Here is a 17,261-nt window from a genome sequence, read left to right as displayed (position 1 = left end):
TCTAAAACAGGATTTAGGGGTTGAAGGGACTCTCCAGAGGCAGAAAGGGGGTTAGTTTGATAGTTCTCAAATAATCAATGGGGTGGGGCAGGGGAATCAACATTAAGCACTTACTATGTGGCAGATACTCTTTACAAATGCCTCATTTGATCCATACAACAATCCAATGAGGTAGGACCTGTTATTATCCCTATTTTATAGTTGAGGAAACTGAGGCAAGTAGAGATTAAGTGACTTGCCCAGTGTCACATAGTTAGTAAATGTATGAAGTTGGATTTGAACTTGGGTCTTCCTGACTTGGAGCTCAGGGCTTAATCCACAGAGACACCTAGTTGCCTCCAGGCAAAAAAGAAGGATAGTATTTTTCTTGGAGAGTGTCCATGGGCTGAAAGAGTTTTAAAATCAGCAAATTTAACTGTGGCCATTGTGTGAAATAGGAGGCTGGGTCCTGGGGCCAGGAAGGCTCTTCATGTGGTAGGTAGATCAGGGAACTCTGACGCAATGAGAGTGCTGTACAGCTGGCTGCTCTGGTGACTCCCTGACATCCTCTTCTCCTTCCTGGCCCTACAGATCGAGGCTTGGGAACAGGAGCAGCTGAACCAACCTGTCTGTTTTGATTACTGCTGCATAGACCCCTCTCCCTTCCAGCTGGTGGAGCGGACATCTCTGCACAAAGTTAAATCCGAACACCTCCCCTAATAGTTCCCGTGGTTCCCAATGCCACTTCTCAGGCCTGGATGAAAGTGGTGCAACCATTCATTTGGTGGGGGAGGAGGGAGGAGAGGCAAACTGGAAAAACAGCTACAGCTTTTGAGCCTTTTGGGGGAGGCATGGAGGGCTGCCATGCTATTGGCCCTACCCTAATTCTCTGATCTTTCCACCCAGACTCACACGTTGTTCTCCCTACTTGGCCTCCATCTTGCCTATGTGACCAGCATGGGGAAACTCCGGGGTGTCTTGGCTTTGGAAGAGGTAATAGTGGCACATATCCTATCTCTTTCTAAAACTAAATGGGATGAAGTGCAGGGTCTGGGTTGAGGGCATAAAGCACAGAGTGATGAGGACAGGGAATGTGCCAATGATCTATCAAGTTCCTTTGGCATTTCCCATACCTCCAAGGGGAACTAATCTCTCCCACTTCCAATACTGAGATAGGGAGTCTTGATAGATTCATGGTCCTGCTACATGGCCATGGCCCTGAAGGGGGCAGAGTTCCCCATTCTAGATCTGTTCTGACATGTTCATAGGACAATGATTGGGAAGATATCCTAGGTCCCAGTTTAAGTCAAAGAGGGAGGGAATGATGAGGAGTGATGGGGAGGAATGATATTAATTAGGGAAGGGGAAAAGGGAAAGGATGTGGGTCAGGAGAATGGATTGGTACCCTCTGTTCCTCTCTCCATCCATTATTTGCTCATAATACTCTCTCTCTCTTGGTTTCTATCCTATTGGTCTCCATCTTATTTTCTGTTATTTTTATTTCTTCCCATTTCCCTTTCCTTGTCACTGCTCTTCCATCCATCTGTTTTTCCACATCCTTTCCCTCTTCTCACTTCCTACCACTCTAGCTACAAAAAGCCATTGAAGGGCACACCAAGTCAGGAGTCCAGCTGCGACCCCCCCTCGCCAGTTTCCGGAATACCACTACTTCCCGAAAGGACCCAGGGGGGCCACCCCTACCCTCTGATGGTTGGAGCCTTCCAGAGGACAGCACTGGGGGTGGTGAGATTGAGGGGATGGTTCCAGCCTGCCCTGAAACTCCAGAGTCGCCCTCCCCTATTCCCCCACCCTCCCTGGCCCCAACCTCTACAGAAGGGGAGCTAGAGGAACTGGAGCTAGGGGGAACCTCAGGGCCAGAAGAGGATCTGGCCGACATTTTACAAGGCCCCAGCCTTCGATCCACTGATGAAGAGGATGAGGATGAACTAACCCTTTGATACCCAAACAACCCAGCAACCTCTTCATTTGTAACAGACAGAAGCCCCTAAGTCACAGAAGGTCCCTGTGTTCTCTAATGAAGATATAGTAGTCTTAAAGGAGGAATCAGAACCCAATCAGGAAATAATTATGATCAGTGTCCCCGGCACCTTCATCCACCCCACCTGAATCCTGGCCAGGTGGTCTGGGTCCCAGGATCTTCATATCTTCCCCCTTCCCACATATGTCTATGCTTCAGTTTCCTTGAGACCAGGCTGAGGAGCCTGGAATGGTAGAAGTTCTTTCAAGTTCCTTGTTGGAAAATTAAGGAGAGGGGACACCTTTGGGATCCTCTCAATAAACCTGCAAACTGCAGAATTCCATCTGCTGTTAGTTCTTTCCCCATTCTCTTTGCACTTGATCCCACCTGCTTCCCACTGGGATCCAAGAAGGAATGGGGGGGTTGATGGTGCACTTTATATGACAGGTTGGGCAAAGACGGAGCATGGATCTTGGCAGGGGGTGTAGAGTGGGAGGGAGTTAATTAGCTCTTAGGAGAGCAAGAGGGAAGGAGGGATAACTCTCAAAAATTTACTGAGGCCCTCCAGTTAAGGCTGTCCCTAAGAGAGGGCAGAGCAGACCACACTGGGTGCCAACACTTTTTATTCAGATAAATTTGGTTCAAATGAATGGCAAGGACAGCCTTCAAGAAGAAAGAGAAGCCACAAAAGGGCAAAATGCAATCCAAGAGGGGTAGTGTAGAAGGGGGGGGAGGAGGCTGTTGTTGTCAGGCAGCCAGCACCAGTCCCCCCAGTCATGTGCCCAAGCTTCATAGTTTTTGTTGTTGTTTTTAAGCACCAGCTGGTACAGCCACCACTTTCTCTCCCACCCACAGCCTCTTTGCTGCATCAGCTGCCTAGTCACCCTTAACATCTTTCCTGGGCAGAGAGCAGGGCAATCACCCCAATTTGCCATATCCCAAAGATATCTTAGAGGGTCATCCATTAGTTTTCCTTTGTGCTGGAAGCCACCCAGCTCAAGCTGTGGAGTTACTGAATATCAGAGCTGGGAGGGACTTCAAAGATCACCTAGTCCATCCTCTCCCACGCAACCCCATTTTTCAAATGAAAAAACCAAAGCACAAGAGGTTAAATGATTTGCCTAAAGTCACACAGCTGGCTAGTGCCACAACCAAGATTAAAACCAGGCTCCCCTAACCCTGAGGCCAGGGCTCTTCTTCACTGTTCCATGCTGCAGTCCTAAGGCCAGAGTCTTCATAGCTAGTGTGGCCATTATGTTGCCCCCTTCCCACTTTGGCCAAGAACAGTTAATGTGCTGGTGTGCAGTGCTGTTGGCCAGTCACTCCTCTGCCAGTCACAAGTTATTCTTAATGCCCATGACATCTAGATGTCCCCCCAGATGCCCTTGCTTTCAGCTCCCCTTCTCAGGTTGATCATCCAGCTGTCCCCCACTTCAGCTGGTGGCTTCTCAGGCTCACCCCACCCTTGCCAAATAAAACACAGCTAGAGCCAAAATATGAGACCACATCCTGTTTAGTGCCAGTGAACATGCCCCCTGGCCCACCCCCAGCATTACTCCCTATAACTCCCTAGTATAGAGAAGGAGCTGCAAACCACAAAATGCAGCCCCCTCTCCCTAAGGGAGAGGGAGCTGAGGGGGAAAGGGGGAAGACAGAAGGTAGGATATCCACTCCTACCCCATGTCCAAATAAATACTTCAATACTGAAGTAAGTCTGAATTTATATAATCTGCAATATATATCTATATATAATTCTCTCTTTGATATATGTCATAGAATCTCTCTTGGGGTTGGAAAGGGTGGTCACGTTAAGAAAACATGCAAAGAAAAACTGGCCACAAAAGTGCATGTTCCCCAGAACTGGAAGACAGAAAGTGTAGGGTGTGTATGTATATGGAGTAAGGTTCCCCTCATTTTCTGCCCCTCCCCAACATGCCCAGGAAGACTCCCTCCTTCATGGAAGGATGGGGAGGAGGGGAGAGGGTGAGGTGGTGAATGATGGTGTGGGTTTTTCCTTGTTGAGTAAAGTGAATATTTAAAATGCCCCACTCCCACCCCATCGTTAGCAAGAGCAATTTCATTCACAATATAAAAAACAGCCCCCAGCTGCTGCAAAGCGTGCTGCAAGATCTGGCCCCCCAAAGAAAAGCATCCCAGAAGCCCACCCCCAACATCCTCCCTTCTGCACATGCCCCTCCCCCCTACAAAAAGTCTAACCCCCCCATGCATTCCCCCCAGGCAAAATCAAGGGGCAGATCCTCCCCCTTTCCCTATGAGTCCTAAAGAGACCCCAGTCCAGCTCCCTATGTCTCCTCCTTTATGAGGGTGGGGGGTGCTTGTCAGAATAGCAGATACTTTCCTGCCCTTTGGCCTGTAATGATCCCTTTCTAGCATCCCTGAGCAGACATTCCGTTACTCAGAGATGAACCCACCAATTCACCTTTTGGAATTTCCTCCATAGCATGGGCTGTTTGGTTTAGCCAGGAGGAAGGCTTGAGCCTTAACCCTCTTGATTTCCTTCCCAATGGCCTCAACTAGAAAGGAACTGCAGGAAATGGACTTCACATAGGGTGGCCCTCTCTCTCCCTTGGGGACTCAGAGGATCCTATATCCAAAAAGGCCCAGGGACAGAGAGGTAGACTTGGTCCAGAACAAAATGGGAATGACATCTTTCTTGATGATAGGCTGGGCAAGGAGAAACACTGGATCTTGGCTGAAGAGGGACAGAAGACTAGTTTTTAGGAGAGCAAGAGCAAGGAGGGTTAGTGGGGTAATGGTGGTACTTACTGAGGCTCCTGGAAATGTACTCCTACAGATGCCTCAGTGAGTCTGGTCGCTTATACTCAAATACCTCTTGGTTTTCCAGGAATTGTCATTCAGGCTAAATGGTGAAAGCCATTCCTACAAGATTGCTAAAATATGCTATGGGAGTGGCTGTCTTTCCTTCTCCTCCAACCCCAGAGGAGACAGTTAGACCAGCTCTGCCATGTGCTCGGTGGAAAGGGACAGGCAGACAATCATCCCAAGCCCACCGATTCCAGAAGATAATCAGGACCTTATGGGGAGCTTTGCTCTCAGCCAGGCCTAGGGCAACTGGAAAAAGCATCCCCTTCAATGGCAACAAGACATAAACACTCAAGAGGACAGGCTATAAGGGGCTAGTACCTGGGGAGCCGGGGTGGGGGGGTGGGATTTCGGGGGAATGGAATTGACTCCTTAGACTTTCCTCCTTTCCAGGGTGCCTCCTTTTGCCAAGGGTTTACATAATGGATGACACACTGGAGGTGTACAGGGGTATGACAGTATAGAACAAGGGAGATATAGGAGGGCAGAGGCCAGTTTTATTACCTGTCCAGTCCCCTAGAAGCTGCCTTATTCACCACTCTTCCCCTTTAGGTGTCTGAACTACCTATCAAAGTCTTGGGTCCTAGAGCTCAGACTGTTCCCACAGCAGACCCCAGGGGCCCCAGAGCAACCTAAACAATGGGGGTGTAAGAGAATGATGATTTCTGCAGGTTGTGCCACACCATCAGACTCCCACCTATGCTGGGAGACACTTGATCCACTGCCTATCAGTCTGGAGTGGGAAGGGTTAAGCCATACGGATAGCACCCTGTGGGGTGCTAGATGAAGGGGCAGAATTGCCAGATGACTATGCTGCCTCCATCTCCAGCAAATGACCCCACTCCAGTCTGGAGACTGGATCCCCAAACACCATCCCACTCCAGTCTGGACACTGGGTCCCCCTAAACTCCACCATCTCACTCATCCCTGAGTCCCCAAGAAGATATAAAAATGTAGAAAAGGCAAAGAGAAAAGTGTAAACAGCTCCAGAGAAGAGAGGGGAATGGATGGGGGATATAGCCCCAAAGCTCAGCCCCCTTGCCAGGGTACCTGAGTCAGTATACTGAGGCCATGTCCTACCTCTCTGCCCAGGGGTGGGCTACCCAGGTAGAAGCCAGGGAAGCAGGAGGTGGGGATGGGAATGGAAGAAGAGAAGGCAGACACCAAAGGCCAATCAATGCTGCAGCCACCAACCTAGTTAGGGCAGCCCTTAGAGCCTTAGGTTCACTTCTGACCAAAGCATGTTCTACATCCCAGATGCCAAGTTCCCACATGGGTCTTTGATCTAGGAAGCCAGATCCAGCAGGTGATACTGCTATCTCAGGACAAGTTCTTGACCTCCACAAAGATGTCCTTGTTACCTGGATGAATCACAACTGTATGTGTCCAAGTGTCCTGGCAAACACGTTATTGATCCTCAACCTCTGATGCCCATTCCTTGTCTACAGGCATCTTCATCTTCCAAAGAGAGAGCCACACAATCATTAGCAAGCCTCTCTTTAGGTAGCTTCTACACTCACTCCAAAAGTGGTCCTCCTGAAGTGGCTTCCACTACAGTCATGGCCAAGTGCTCAGGTGATCTATTCAGGACAGGAATAAGCTGCGACCATGGCCGTGATGAACAGAGTCTGAAAAATAAGCCATACTGGAAGGGTGGCAAGGAGGCATCTAGGCAGCCAAGAGCCTAGGCTTGGAAGACTAAATTAAAGGGAATGAAGAATTGAGGTCCAATCTGTTAACCACAGGCTCTCTATTCCCAAGCCAGTCTCTATTATCTGCAGGTGTGGTATCCATCTCCATTGCCTCAGGCTTCATCTACAGTAAGGATCTGTATTTGCAGGCCCCATGTACCACAGCCACAGCCTTGACATTCTTTATCTGCTCAAGGCTCTAAGTCCACACAGCTGTGTCTCTGTCTCAGTTATCAGCCCCATAGTCTCTGCATCTTAAGCACGGATAATTTCTTTCCTGATGCCTTCCGTTCCTGGGGTCGTTGGGAACTCTTAGGTCCCTCACTGCCCTATGGCCCTGCCTTGGCTGTGCTGCTCCTTTTTGCCCTCAGGATGTTTGATGCAGCCATACCCCTCTGGTAAAGTTGGGAAGGGGAGGGCAGGAGCACAAAGATCTGAGAGAACTAATTGTTGGCCTCTCCCTCCTCCTCATCAAAGGACTGTACCCCTGAGGATGTAACGTCTGATACTTTCCGACTGAGAGCAGCAGATGCCTCAGGCTCTTCTCGAGGAGACAGGGACTCCAAATCTCGACATCCTGCATCTTCCTCCTCCTCAGCAGGCATTTGCCTCTTCTCAGGCAGATCCCTTGTTGGGTCCATTCCGCCCACTCCTGGAGCCCAGTCAGAGTCTCCTCCCAGTAAGGGTTGGGGCCCCTGGGCTAAGTGCCCAGGTGGAGCTTGAGAAGGCCCTACTTCATGCAGACTGGGCTGGGAGTCATTGAAGGCTGGACCAAGGTAGGAACCAGTGGCTGGGGAGGCTATGAGAGACTGGTCACTTGCCTCCCAGGCATCGGAGGAGCCCAAGCAATACATGCCTTGGGATACATAGGAATGTGGCCATCCATCCAAAGGGGCCTGGGCTAGGGCATCTGTGAAGAGAAGGACAGATGAAGAGGTCATACACATTGCAGGAAAGTAATACGGTGATAGGGAGTTGTGAAGAACATGGAGGGCATGTGGGGAAATATGGGGCAATGAAGTAAAAAGCACTAAAAAAAACCAGAATGCCCATTGAGCTCTGGGTAGAAGTGACAGGGAAGTCTTGGGAGCCCCGAAAAGATTCTGATCTATAGTATACATTTATAGGTTTGTGGTTCTCTTACCCTGACTTTCCATCAGCTCCTGGTAGTTATCACTGTAGTTGCAGCCCAGTGGCTCCTGGGTAGAATTTACACTCATATCTTCACCATCCATGGAAGACCAAGCCATGAGTGTGGCCTCAGAGATAGCAAATTGTTCCATAACCCCTAGGGAAGAAAAAGGATGAATTATCATAGGAAATACTTTCAGCTATAGATATAAAGCTGGGTCACCTCAATACAGCTCTCAAATAGGCATAAAAATGAGGGAAAATTCCTAGGAATTGAAATTGAGAAATTCTAAAAGAAAAGGGTAGATGCTTCTGGTAAGGGGTCCCTGGAGATAAGGGTTGGAACTGAAAGGGATTTCTAGAGTGATAAAATCAAGAGACTGAGAGTGAGGATAATCAGGTGTTCATGTCTGACTGCTTCTAGGAATAAGAATTGGGGAATCTCTGTGAGAAGCTCCTAACAGATCACAATTCAAAGTTTTCCATAGGGATTCTGTAGGTGAATCAGGGTTGGGGGGAGTATGAGGGAATTTCTCTAAGGATTAGGTGAGGTTGGGGGTCCTGGCTCTAAGTAAAATTGTAAAGTGAGGAACTTAATTTTGCTAGGTCAAGTCCCTTGTTGAATCAACTTCCTTCCTATACTTGTATTCCCATATCCTCTATAGCTTCTCCATCATCCAAGGCTTATTATCTTGACCCAAACCTCTAAGGTTGTTCATCCCTTAGACAAGGCTCAGAGCCCAGTACTATGACTTCTATTCTGGCATTTCCTCTCCAGCAGGTGCTCATATCCCCCACCCAAAGATAATAGGATTAGAGAACCAGAAAGGACATTAGAGACCATCTCACCCAATCCCTCCATTTTACAGTTGAAAAAACTGAGGTACAGAGGTAAAGTGACTTTCCCTAGGAGATTACACAACTGGTAAGGTACACAGATGTGATTCAAACCTGATTCCATTGCTAATTGAAATCTGCCTGTCCTCTATCTCATACCCTCAGGACTCTACTCTCAGTGCCTACCATTTCTTGTCACAACTAGTTAGTTTAATAAATTAATTTGTGACAACACACTCATGGGTGAAGGATCACTACTATCCTCCTGACTCCTTGGATAATCTGTGTTTGAACAGTGCTTTCTGGGAAGAACATTTGTTTTTGTTTGCAGATATAGGACATCAAGGGAGTCACATGGAGGGAATAGAAGTCCAGAAGTGATATTCTAGGGTAGGTAGGTACTCATATTCCATATAATTCTGTCTCTGCTTAGCATCAGCCCCAGTGTGGGAGGATTCAAATTGGAGAGGTCAGGGTAAGAAGTCCACTGGGACTTTGAGTACACATCTCTGGGGCCTGGGAATTGATTGAAGATATTCAGGATGAGGATAAGGATACCTGCAAGGAATCGAGCCTCCTTCTCGCCATCACTGAGATCAGAGTAGGCATCTGTATCCCTTCGAACAGACTCATGACTGTGCTGTGGTTGAGCAGCTGGAGCCTTTCCCCAGCCCTGCCATTCGATCATGTGGGCCACTCGACCTTGCCCCATGGCTGTAGGCTTTGTGACGTGGTCCTTCATGCTGCGTGAGATCCCTAAGAAACCAAAGGTCCCCATTCCCTCCAGGCTATTACCCAAGCCCCCAGTCAGGTTCTCCAAACTACCCATAACCCATAACCCCCAACCAGTGAAGCCCTATTACATATGACTACTCCAGGACACTATCAATGAGGGGACAATTTCCCAAAGGGCTGTTAGGATAGGTACAAGACTCAGAAAGGGAGTCCAGATAGAAAATGGACAGAGAAAGTAATAAGTACCAAGGATAAGGAGATGTGGTTGTTGGGAGGAAGGTTCCTTGTGTATGATGGGGCTATGTATATCCCAGGTCTGGGGGGTCTCACCTGAGAAAGATGACTTGGCCAAGGCCCCAATACCATAGGCATTGGAGTTCCGCTTAAGCTTGGGAAGGATGGAGGTTGTGTCCTCCATGGAAAGCTGAGGGAGGGTGCAGAGAAACAACGACAACAACAACAACAATAATAACAACTCTAATTTATATAGTGTTTTATGGTTTAAACAGAGCTCTCACAAAAATCTTGTGATGTAAGTGGTATAGGTATTATTATCCACATTTTATAGGTGAAAACACAGGTCAGGGAAGTTAAATAATATTCCTAAAAGTCACCTTGTTAATAAGTGTCAGTGTTAGACAAAAATGTGTGTGTGTGTGTATGTTGGCATGCATGCAGAAAGTTCAGGGTGTCCAAAGGAAGGAATATGAGATTTACAGTGTTAGGAAAAAGGAGGAAGAGAGAAGCTGTTTTCCCAAGAATTGAAATGAAGTAGACTTCTAAACCAAAAGGTAGAGTGTGTGTGTTATATTTACACGTGAGGGCATGTACTCCTGAACATTTGAAAGACTGAGCCAGATAGAGAAGGTATAAAGGGGAGAGGCTAAGAGGTAAAAGGAATGGGAAATGAACAGTGAATCTTACTACTTGGAGTGACAGGACTAGAGAGAGGGTCATATTTAGAAGAGAGAGGATAAGTAGAGGTAGAAGGTCCTATACTCCTCACTGGAACTCAGTGAAAATGGAACTCAAGAATCCTAAATGGGCTTTTGGTGATGGGAAGGGGAAGAGGAAAAGTAAGGGTAAATTGCTCTCACAGTAGGGGAGAAAAATTAGAAGGAAATTAGGAGGAAAGAGTATTAGGCCAGGAAGACCCCAGGACAAGTACTTACATTGATGCCATCCCAAGAGAAATCTGTTCGAGTTTGCTGTGAGGAGACATAAGAGAATACATTGTTTGAAGAGTTGTTGGTGAGGGCTGTAGAATTATTCCTTCCACAGAGCTCCCACTTTATTCCATATCAGGGCCACTCATATGTGGTAAGAGGGGATTGAGGCTGGTCTAAATTCTAAGATGAGAGCCTGGGGGATCCCTGGGAGCAGAGGAGATTCTGGAACATTCCTGGAGAGGTCTTAGCCTAGAGGATTGCCAGGGTAACAAGCTGTGCATTCTTGGGTCAAAGGAGTTGAGATTCTTAGGTCAAGACCTAGAGAGTCTTAAGAAGGGGTAGGAGACTATACTACAGGTTCAAGGCATGAATCTCAGAGGGGGACTGGAGACATAAAGGAAGTTCATGGTAGGTAGGGAACACCTGGGGTGGGGTTGGGGTGGGGTGAAGGCCTCACCTCAGTGGATGGCCGGTGGATGCTACTCCCATGCAGGGAGCTGGTGCTGTCCATGTTGATTTGGTCAACATCCTTCAGACCTTTCCAATCCACTGCAATCACCTCATTCCCTAGAGGCAGCCAGGGGCCAAAACTCAGCCTCTAGGCCCCCATACTCCATCTGGCACCACCACAGAATCTAATCTTGGTACCAGTTCAGCCCTATTGCTGTAGAAAGGTTCAGAATCCCCATTCCAACAAGTTCCAACCCTCACTCCCCACAGCTGAAAAATCTATGCCTTACAATCCCCTTCCCCTCTCTCCAGTCCTCTATTTTATTATTCTTTTATTATCCTTATTATTCCTCCCAACATCCAATAGTAATAACAATAGGTTGAATTTTAGCTTCAGATGAGCTAAACAGAGCATACTATCATAACTCATAGAGAAAACTTTCTATTGGCTACTTTTTCCCAGTAGGGGGTTACTAGTGAGGTGAACACAGAAATGAGGTGGTCAGTGCAAAGGATAGGATAGAGGAGTTCAGCCTGGGCTTGGGGAGGGTAGGATGAAGCTATTAATGAGGAATGATTGATGATGGGAAGAAATTTAAGGGTTGGGAGAGAAGGGAAGGTAGAGCCCTGAAGGAGGCAGAGGGAAGCTAGAGGAAGGATGGGATGGTTGGGAGATTGTACATGGAGAATCAAAGTCCCCTCCCTAGTTTCCTAGTTTGGGGGACGGGGGAAGAGTAGGATAGCTGGAAACATGTTTTATTGGAGAAGCTCTGTCTGGGGCTCTGATACTGCCACTGGAACCCTTTGGTTGGGGGCGGGACTCAGCAGGAAAGAGAAAATATTCAGTTTAAGATAGTAGTTATTATAATTTGCATAGGATGGAGCTATAGACAAAAAAAGACAGTAAGGATAGCTGAGCCCTTTGGGAAGGTGTGTAGGTATAGGGGTGTGTGTCTGTGTGTGTGTGTGTGTGTGTGTGTGTGTGTGTGTGTGTGTGTGTAGGAGTAAGCAATCTCAGAGAATAAGGGAAAATTTGGGGTGGGTTGGAGGTCCAGGAATATGCTTATTTAATGTAGGGATCCTTAGGGGTGGGGAGAGAAGGAGATGGGGAAGTTGAATTGGTAGCAATAGGGAGAGCTGAGTCAGAGATGAGGGGGGCAGGAAGGGAGAGGGATAGATAGAAGAGGTGAGGGAAAAGGAGGAGGGGGTATCCATGGAAATGAATCAGGTCTCAAAGAAACCAGGCTTCTGGAGAGTGGGAATGTGAGTAATATTGAGGATTATTCTCTCATCCTGAGGTTACTGGGGGCATAAGTAAGGGAAGTTAGGAATTAGGGGTGAGAACAATTTGGAGGCTGAAGAAGAGTGTTAGACTTATTTGCCAAGCTGTGTGAAAGATATGGGGACAATTTTCCTGAGATCTTTGACCAGACAGGAGCCAAGGGAAGGGAGGAGAGTAGGAGGAGCCTTCCTCTTCACCCCCTCCACTCCCTCAGGTACATAAAGTCAGGGTCCCACCCAATCTGCCCCTACAGACACAGGTGCTGTCTTTTCTCTGTTTCCCCCTTAATTCCTCACCCTCTCCCCAAACCTACAAACTCTTCCATCCCTACATTTCTTCCCAACCCCATTCCCCCAGGACAAGGAACCCACCCACCTCCCTCAGTTACTGAATCCCCAGGGTTGATCCCGCCCCCGCCCCAGAGGAAAATGCACGTGAACAAAGCGAATTTGGGGGAGGAAAAAAAAAAGGCATTAGAGAGGGCAAGACAAGAAGGGGACAAAACATAGGGAGACAGATGGAGGGGAGAGAGAGAGAAGTAGATAGGGTGGGGGAGAAACCCAAAAGAGATTCAGAGAAACTGAGACAAGAAGCAGAGGGGAGACAGCAGTTAGAAGAGACTATTTTGGAAATGAAAAGGAGGATGAATAGAGAAAGGCAGGGAGGGAGGCTAAGGTGATGGAGAGATGAGGAAATAGGGTTTGTAGGAGGGGGATGGAGAGAATAAGAGGAGGTTGAAAGAGTGATGGGGACAGGAACAGAGGCTTGGAAGGAGGGAGGATAAAATGAGAAAGGGAGGGATAGAAAGAGGAAGAGAAACAGAGGTGAAGAAGGATGAAGTGAGAGAAGGATGGAAACAGAAGGGAGAGGTGAGTGATGGAGAGAGGAATGGAGGCACAGAGGGGGCGGAGGGAGAGAAGGATGGAGAGAGGGATGAAGAGGGGTGAAGGGGAGCAAGATGGGGGAGGGGGGAAGGCTGAGGGAGCAGGCTGAGAGGGGCTGAGCCCAGCCCCCGCCCACTCCCCCGCCGCGGTACCCACCCACAGTCCTGGAGCCGATGCAGCCCATGACTCCGGGGGGCCGGGGCCGGGGCCCTCACAGGCGCTGGGCGGGCGCTGGGGGGAGCACCCGGGGCCGTGCCGCCGCCCCAGCCGCTCTGCAGCGCCGCCGCCGTCTTCTCTGGGCTCCGGCTCCGCTCCCCCCTCCCTTCTCCTCCATCCCTCCCTCCAGCAGCCTCCGTCGCCGCTGCCGCTGCCGCCGCCGCCGCCGCCGCCGCCGCCACTTGGCTCCCCCCGCCCCAGCCCTGCTCCGCTCAGCTCCCTTTGCGATGGGAGGGGGTGGGGATGGGGATTGGCTGCTCCCGGTTCTCCCCGCCCTCTGCCCCCTGCCCGCTACCTGCACCCAGATTCACGCTCCTGCTCTCCCTTCAGGCTCCATGCTCAATCTAGCTCGTGGGCTCTTTGGATGACTCGGGCTCAGTCTCTCCCATTCCCCTTCAGTTGCTTCCCACGGTCCCGATGCCCATCCCTCCAGCAGCCCCCCTGCCCAGTTTGAGAGTGTGTGGGGTCTCCTCAGGGAAAACGTGGAATAGGGATACAAATTCCCAGTTTGGGTCTGGGGGCCCCGTGTGGTTTCACATTTAAGTATTCTTTTCTTTGTTGGAGGAGGGAGAGATGCAGAAGGCAGTGCGGGTGGGATGAGGGCAAAGTCATGATTAAGGGCCTTGGCCCCCAAGATCCCCGGACATTTGCTTTCCTTCCAAAGATTACATCTGGGACATATACATCAGGGTAATGATGGGCTGCTTTGTATTGTTCGTTTATTGTTCTGTACCTGTTAGCTCTATCTTCCTAACAAGATACTGGGCAGAAGTAATGTGCTATGGTTGGTGTTGACATTCTAGAAGTACTTAATGACCGATAATCCAACCTCAGGTCTGAGGGGAAGGAGCTGGAAGGGGGACATAATCCAACTCCAGGACTCTAGGATATGTATGCGTGGCAGAGGGGGAGGATGGGGCAAAGGAATGATTCCAATCCACGTTTATTAGGATATATAAAAGGAAAAGGTCATTCAAAACCAGGACTGGATGGGGAGTGAAAGTTAAGCATATTTAAATTTGTTGAAGGGACTCTGTATCAAAAGAAAACATTGAAGCAAAACCAATATATATCTCCCTCTTCTGAGAGTAAATAATACATTCTAGATCCATACAACCTCCATCCACATTATAACCCTAACCCCATTTCATCAGACTGGTCAGAGTTCTATTGACCTTAATGTTGATTTTATTTATAATACTATAATGAAAATATCAATGATGGTAAACATAAACTTTATGTAGAGTTTTAAGGTTGTCAGAGTATTTTGTGCATATTTATATTTGAACCCCACAACAACCTTGTGAAATAAATGGAGGCAGTTATTATGACCATGCCCATTTTATGGATGAGGAAATTAAGGTTTCCAGAAATAACTTAGAGCTAGCAATGTCACAGGTGGGATGTGAAGCCTGATGTTTCAAGGCCAGTGCTCTAGCCATGTATACATTATTTTTCTGGTTCTGCTTACTTTGCTGAGTAACAATTCATACTTCCCATATTTCTCTGAAGTCCTCATATAGATTGTTCTAGTACTATAACATTCTATCTATTATACTCATATGGCACAATTTCTTCAGCCACTCCCCAATCATTGAGCACCCACTTTGTTTCTAGTTTTTCACTACCACAAAAAGGGCTGCTCTGAATATTTTGGAACATATGAAGAATTTCAGTCTGTTTTTGAACTAACTGTGGGTATATTCTGAGAGAGAATCTAAGAGTCTTGGTAGGCTTGAATGATGGGCTGAATGTCACAAAATGAAATTTAACAAGGATAAATATGAAGGCCTGCATATGGGTTAAAAAAAAATCCATTGCATAGGTACTGGAAGGGGAAGATGTGGCTAGCCTGTAGTTTTCATGGGAAAAGACCCTGGGGGTTTAGTGGACTGTAAGATCAATATGAGTCAATAGTATGATATAACAGCCTTCAAAAAAAAGCTAATTCAATGTTGGGCTGCATTCGTGTAAATATAATAGTTTTCTATGGTTAGATCAACCTCTTACGCATTACTGTGGATGTCCCTGAGGCAGGAGTCTTTGTAGTATTTTGAGACTCAATGCAATTACTCTTGTGCCATTTGTGAAAAAGAATGTTTGGAGAACTGTAGCACAGTTAGGGAATCTTATTTTTTGCTAGGGGTTAAGAGATTTGCTGACAATTAAGACTTTGTCCCTGATCTCAAAGAGTTTACAATACAGGAAAGAAGTTTATGCAGGTATGTAAATAACTATAAGTACAAAGTGCAATAAACATTTTGAAGAGGGAGAGATCCCTTCTGGTTAGCAGAGGGGGATCTGGGTAAGCTTCATAAATAATTGGAAATGCACATAGTGTAATGGAAAGAGCACCAGCCTTGAAATCAGGACTTGTTCAAATCTAGATTTACTAGTTGTGTGATCATGGGCAAATCAATCAGTCTTTCTCTGCCTCACTTTCCTCCTCTATATAATATGGGTAGTAAAGGTTAAACTACTTACCTCAAAGCATTAATGTGAAGAAAAGAATTCTAAAACATTAGAGACATCAGGTAACTGTGAGCTGTTGTTTGAGCCTAGCCTTGAAGGATGTTTAGAATTTTAAAAAGGAGAGATAGGTTGGGAGGGCATTCCATGCTTAGGGACTAGCACAAACATAATCTTAGATGCAGGAGATTGTATGTTCTATGGCCAAAGAACAATTCAATTTGACTGGAAAAGAGTATATGATGGAGATTGGTGGTTGATAAGACCAGAAAGTTAGGTTGTACCAGATTTTGCAAGCTAAAGGTCCTAAATATTAGAAAACCAGGAAGTGTCAAAGGACTTTGATTAGGGGAATGACATGAACACTTTTGTAGTTGTGTTGTAATAGAAAGAGCACTCAATTTGGAATCAAATAGTCTGAGTACATCTCAGTTTATATCTATGTGATGTGCCCCAAGAATTATCCCAGTAATTGAGTCTGAACCGCCAATGCAAGATGCAAAGGGACTTTATTGTCTTAGTTTAAACCACGGGTCTCACATTGTAAGTCTGATGTGAGACAGAGACCTTTTCCTGAGCTGGGTATTTATAGAGTGGTAGGCAGCAGGGGGCAGGATAGGAGGATGTCTCCAAGGTAGGTGGCTCAGCAGGGGAGAGGTCTGGGAGGTGGGCAGTCCCTTCAGATAAGGTGGTGGGGGGGTTGTCTGGAAGGAATTCCTTCAGATTAGGGGGAAGGTCAGGAAGGGGAATTCCTTCAGGTAAGGGGGAAGGTCAGGTAGGAATTCCTTCAGATAAGGGGGAAGGTCTGGAGGGAATTCCTTCAGGTAAGGGGGGAGGTCTGGAAGCCAAAGGTCTGTAAATTAGGAATTCCTACAGACAAGCCTGTTTCACTATAATATACATGATTCTGGATTTTTAATTCTGACTTTCTGGGTTCTACATATGGATGCCATTTCATTGATGTGGGCTTACATGTAAAATGAGAGTTGGATTAGAGTATCTGTCTAGACATCTAGATATACCTGATCTCTTCCAGATCTAAATCTATGATCCTATGATAAAATTATTGTTTCTTGGAATGGCTAAAGCATCTCCAATTCATGCATCCTGTAATTCATGATTTAAAAAAATTTTTTTTGCTTGAATTTTCCCCATGCCTGCTCTTTACTACTACATGAGTATTCTCAAATCTTCTGATTTTATCTGATCTTCCTAACTTCCTAACCATTTTTTTCTTTCTGGAGGTGATGGCTTTTGTTCATTCAATCTTCTCATTTGTGAAATGGAAGATCCCCAAAACTATTATACAATATCAAAGAACTTTAACACCAACATCTCATTATATAAAAATGGAGACAGTATTATCTTGGCCAAGATGTCTAAAATATTTTCCTTTAGTTATATTTTAATTGAATTTCCATCCAGAGAGACTAGCTCCTTCTGGACACTATAGTTCTAGGTAGGGCAAATAGGCAAACCTAGCTGGAACTGAATAGATGGGGCAGGCCCAGGCCATACTTAACAATTACTTAAATGATGTACACCTCACTGTGGCAGAGTTCTCTCATAAGAAAGTCCTGAGCATATAAAGTTCAC

General features: G+C 47.0%; 2 protein-coding genes across 4 annotated transcripts in view; one reads left to right on the top strand and one right to left on the bottom strand.

Annotated features, from left to right (window-relative positions):
• The window catches only part of CLCN1 (chloride voltage-gated channel 1), a 36,862-nt gene extending 34,572 nt beyond the window's left edge, over positions 1-2,290 (top strand). For both annotated transcript variants that reach the window (XM_044677953.1, XM_044677952.1), the window contains exons 21-23: positions 571-675; positions 886-972; positions 1,569-2,290. In XM_044677953.1, coding sequence (XP_044533888.1) covers positions 571-675; positions 886-972; positions 1,569-1,937 — 561 coding nt within the window. In that variant the 3' untranslated portion in view covers positions 1,938-2,290. The remainder of the gene's footprint in view (positions 1-570; positions 676-885; positions 973-1,568) is intronic.
• A 4,645-nt stretch (positions 2,291-6,935) lies between these two features.
• Positions 6,936-13,164, bottom strand: FAM131B (family with sequence similarity 131 member B). 2 transcript variants are annotated; one of them, XM_044678727.1, is made up of 7 exons: positions 13,137-13,164; positions 10,822-10,931; positions 10,368-10,403; positions 9,526-9,619; positions 9,019-9,216; positions 7,637-7,780; positions 6,936-7,402 (listed from the first exon to the last, which is right to left on the bottom strand). In XM_044678727.1, the coding sequence occupies exons 1-7, from the start codon at positions 13,162-13,164 to the stop codon at positions 6,936-6,938; spliced, it is 1,077 nt and encodes a 358-aa protein (XP_044534662.1). The 2 variants fall into 2 exon arrangements, with proteins under 2 accessions (XP_044534662.1, XP_044534663.1); XM_044678728.1 differs by lacking the exon at positions 10,368-10,403.
• Between the last annotated feature and the right edge of the window lie 4,097 nt (positions 13,165-17,261).

This window comes from Gracilinanus agilis, chromosome 5 (assembly GCF_016433145.1).
Source record: "Gracilinanus agilis isolate LMUSP501 chromosome 5, AgileGrace, whole genome shotgun sequence".
NCBI lineage: Eukaryota > Metazoa > Chordata > Mammalia > Didelphimorphia > Didelphidae > Gracilinanus > Gracilinanus agilis.
The sequence above is the reverse complement of the archived record's forward strand: the minus strand, read 5'-3'. Positions and strand labels throughout refer to the sequence as shown.

Bases quoted from the DNA above. Each gene is read 5' to 3' on its own strand.
- FAM131B (XM_044678727.1), bottom strand. From the start codon at position 13,164: ATGGGCTGCATCGGCTCCAGGACTGTGG. The intron at 10,932-13,136 runs GTGGGTACCGCG...GGCTGCCTCTAG, and splicing joins CATCGGCTCCAGGACTGTGG to GGAATGAGGTGATTGCAGTG. The intron at 7,781-9,018 runs GTATCCTTATCC...TTTCTTCCCTAG, and splicing joins GGAGGCTCGATTCCTTGCAG to GGGTTATGGAACAATTTGCT.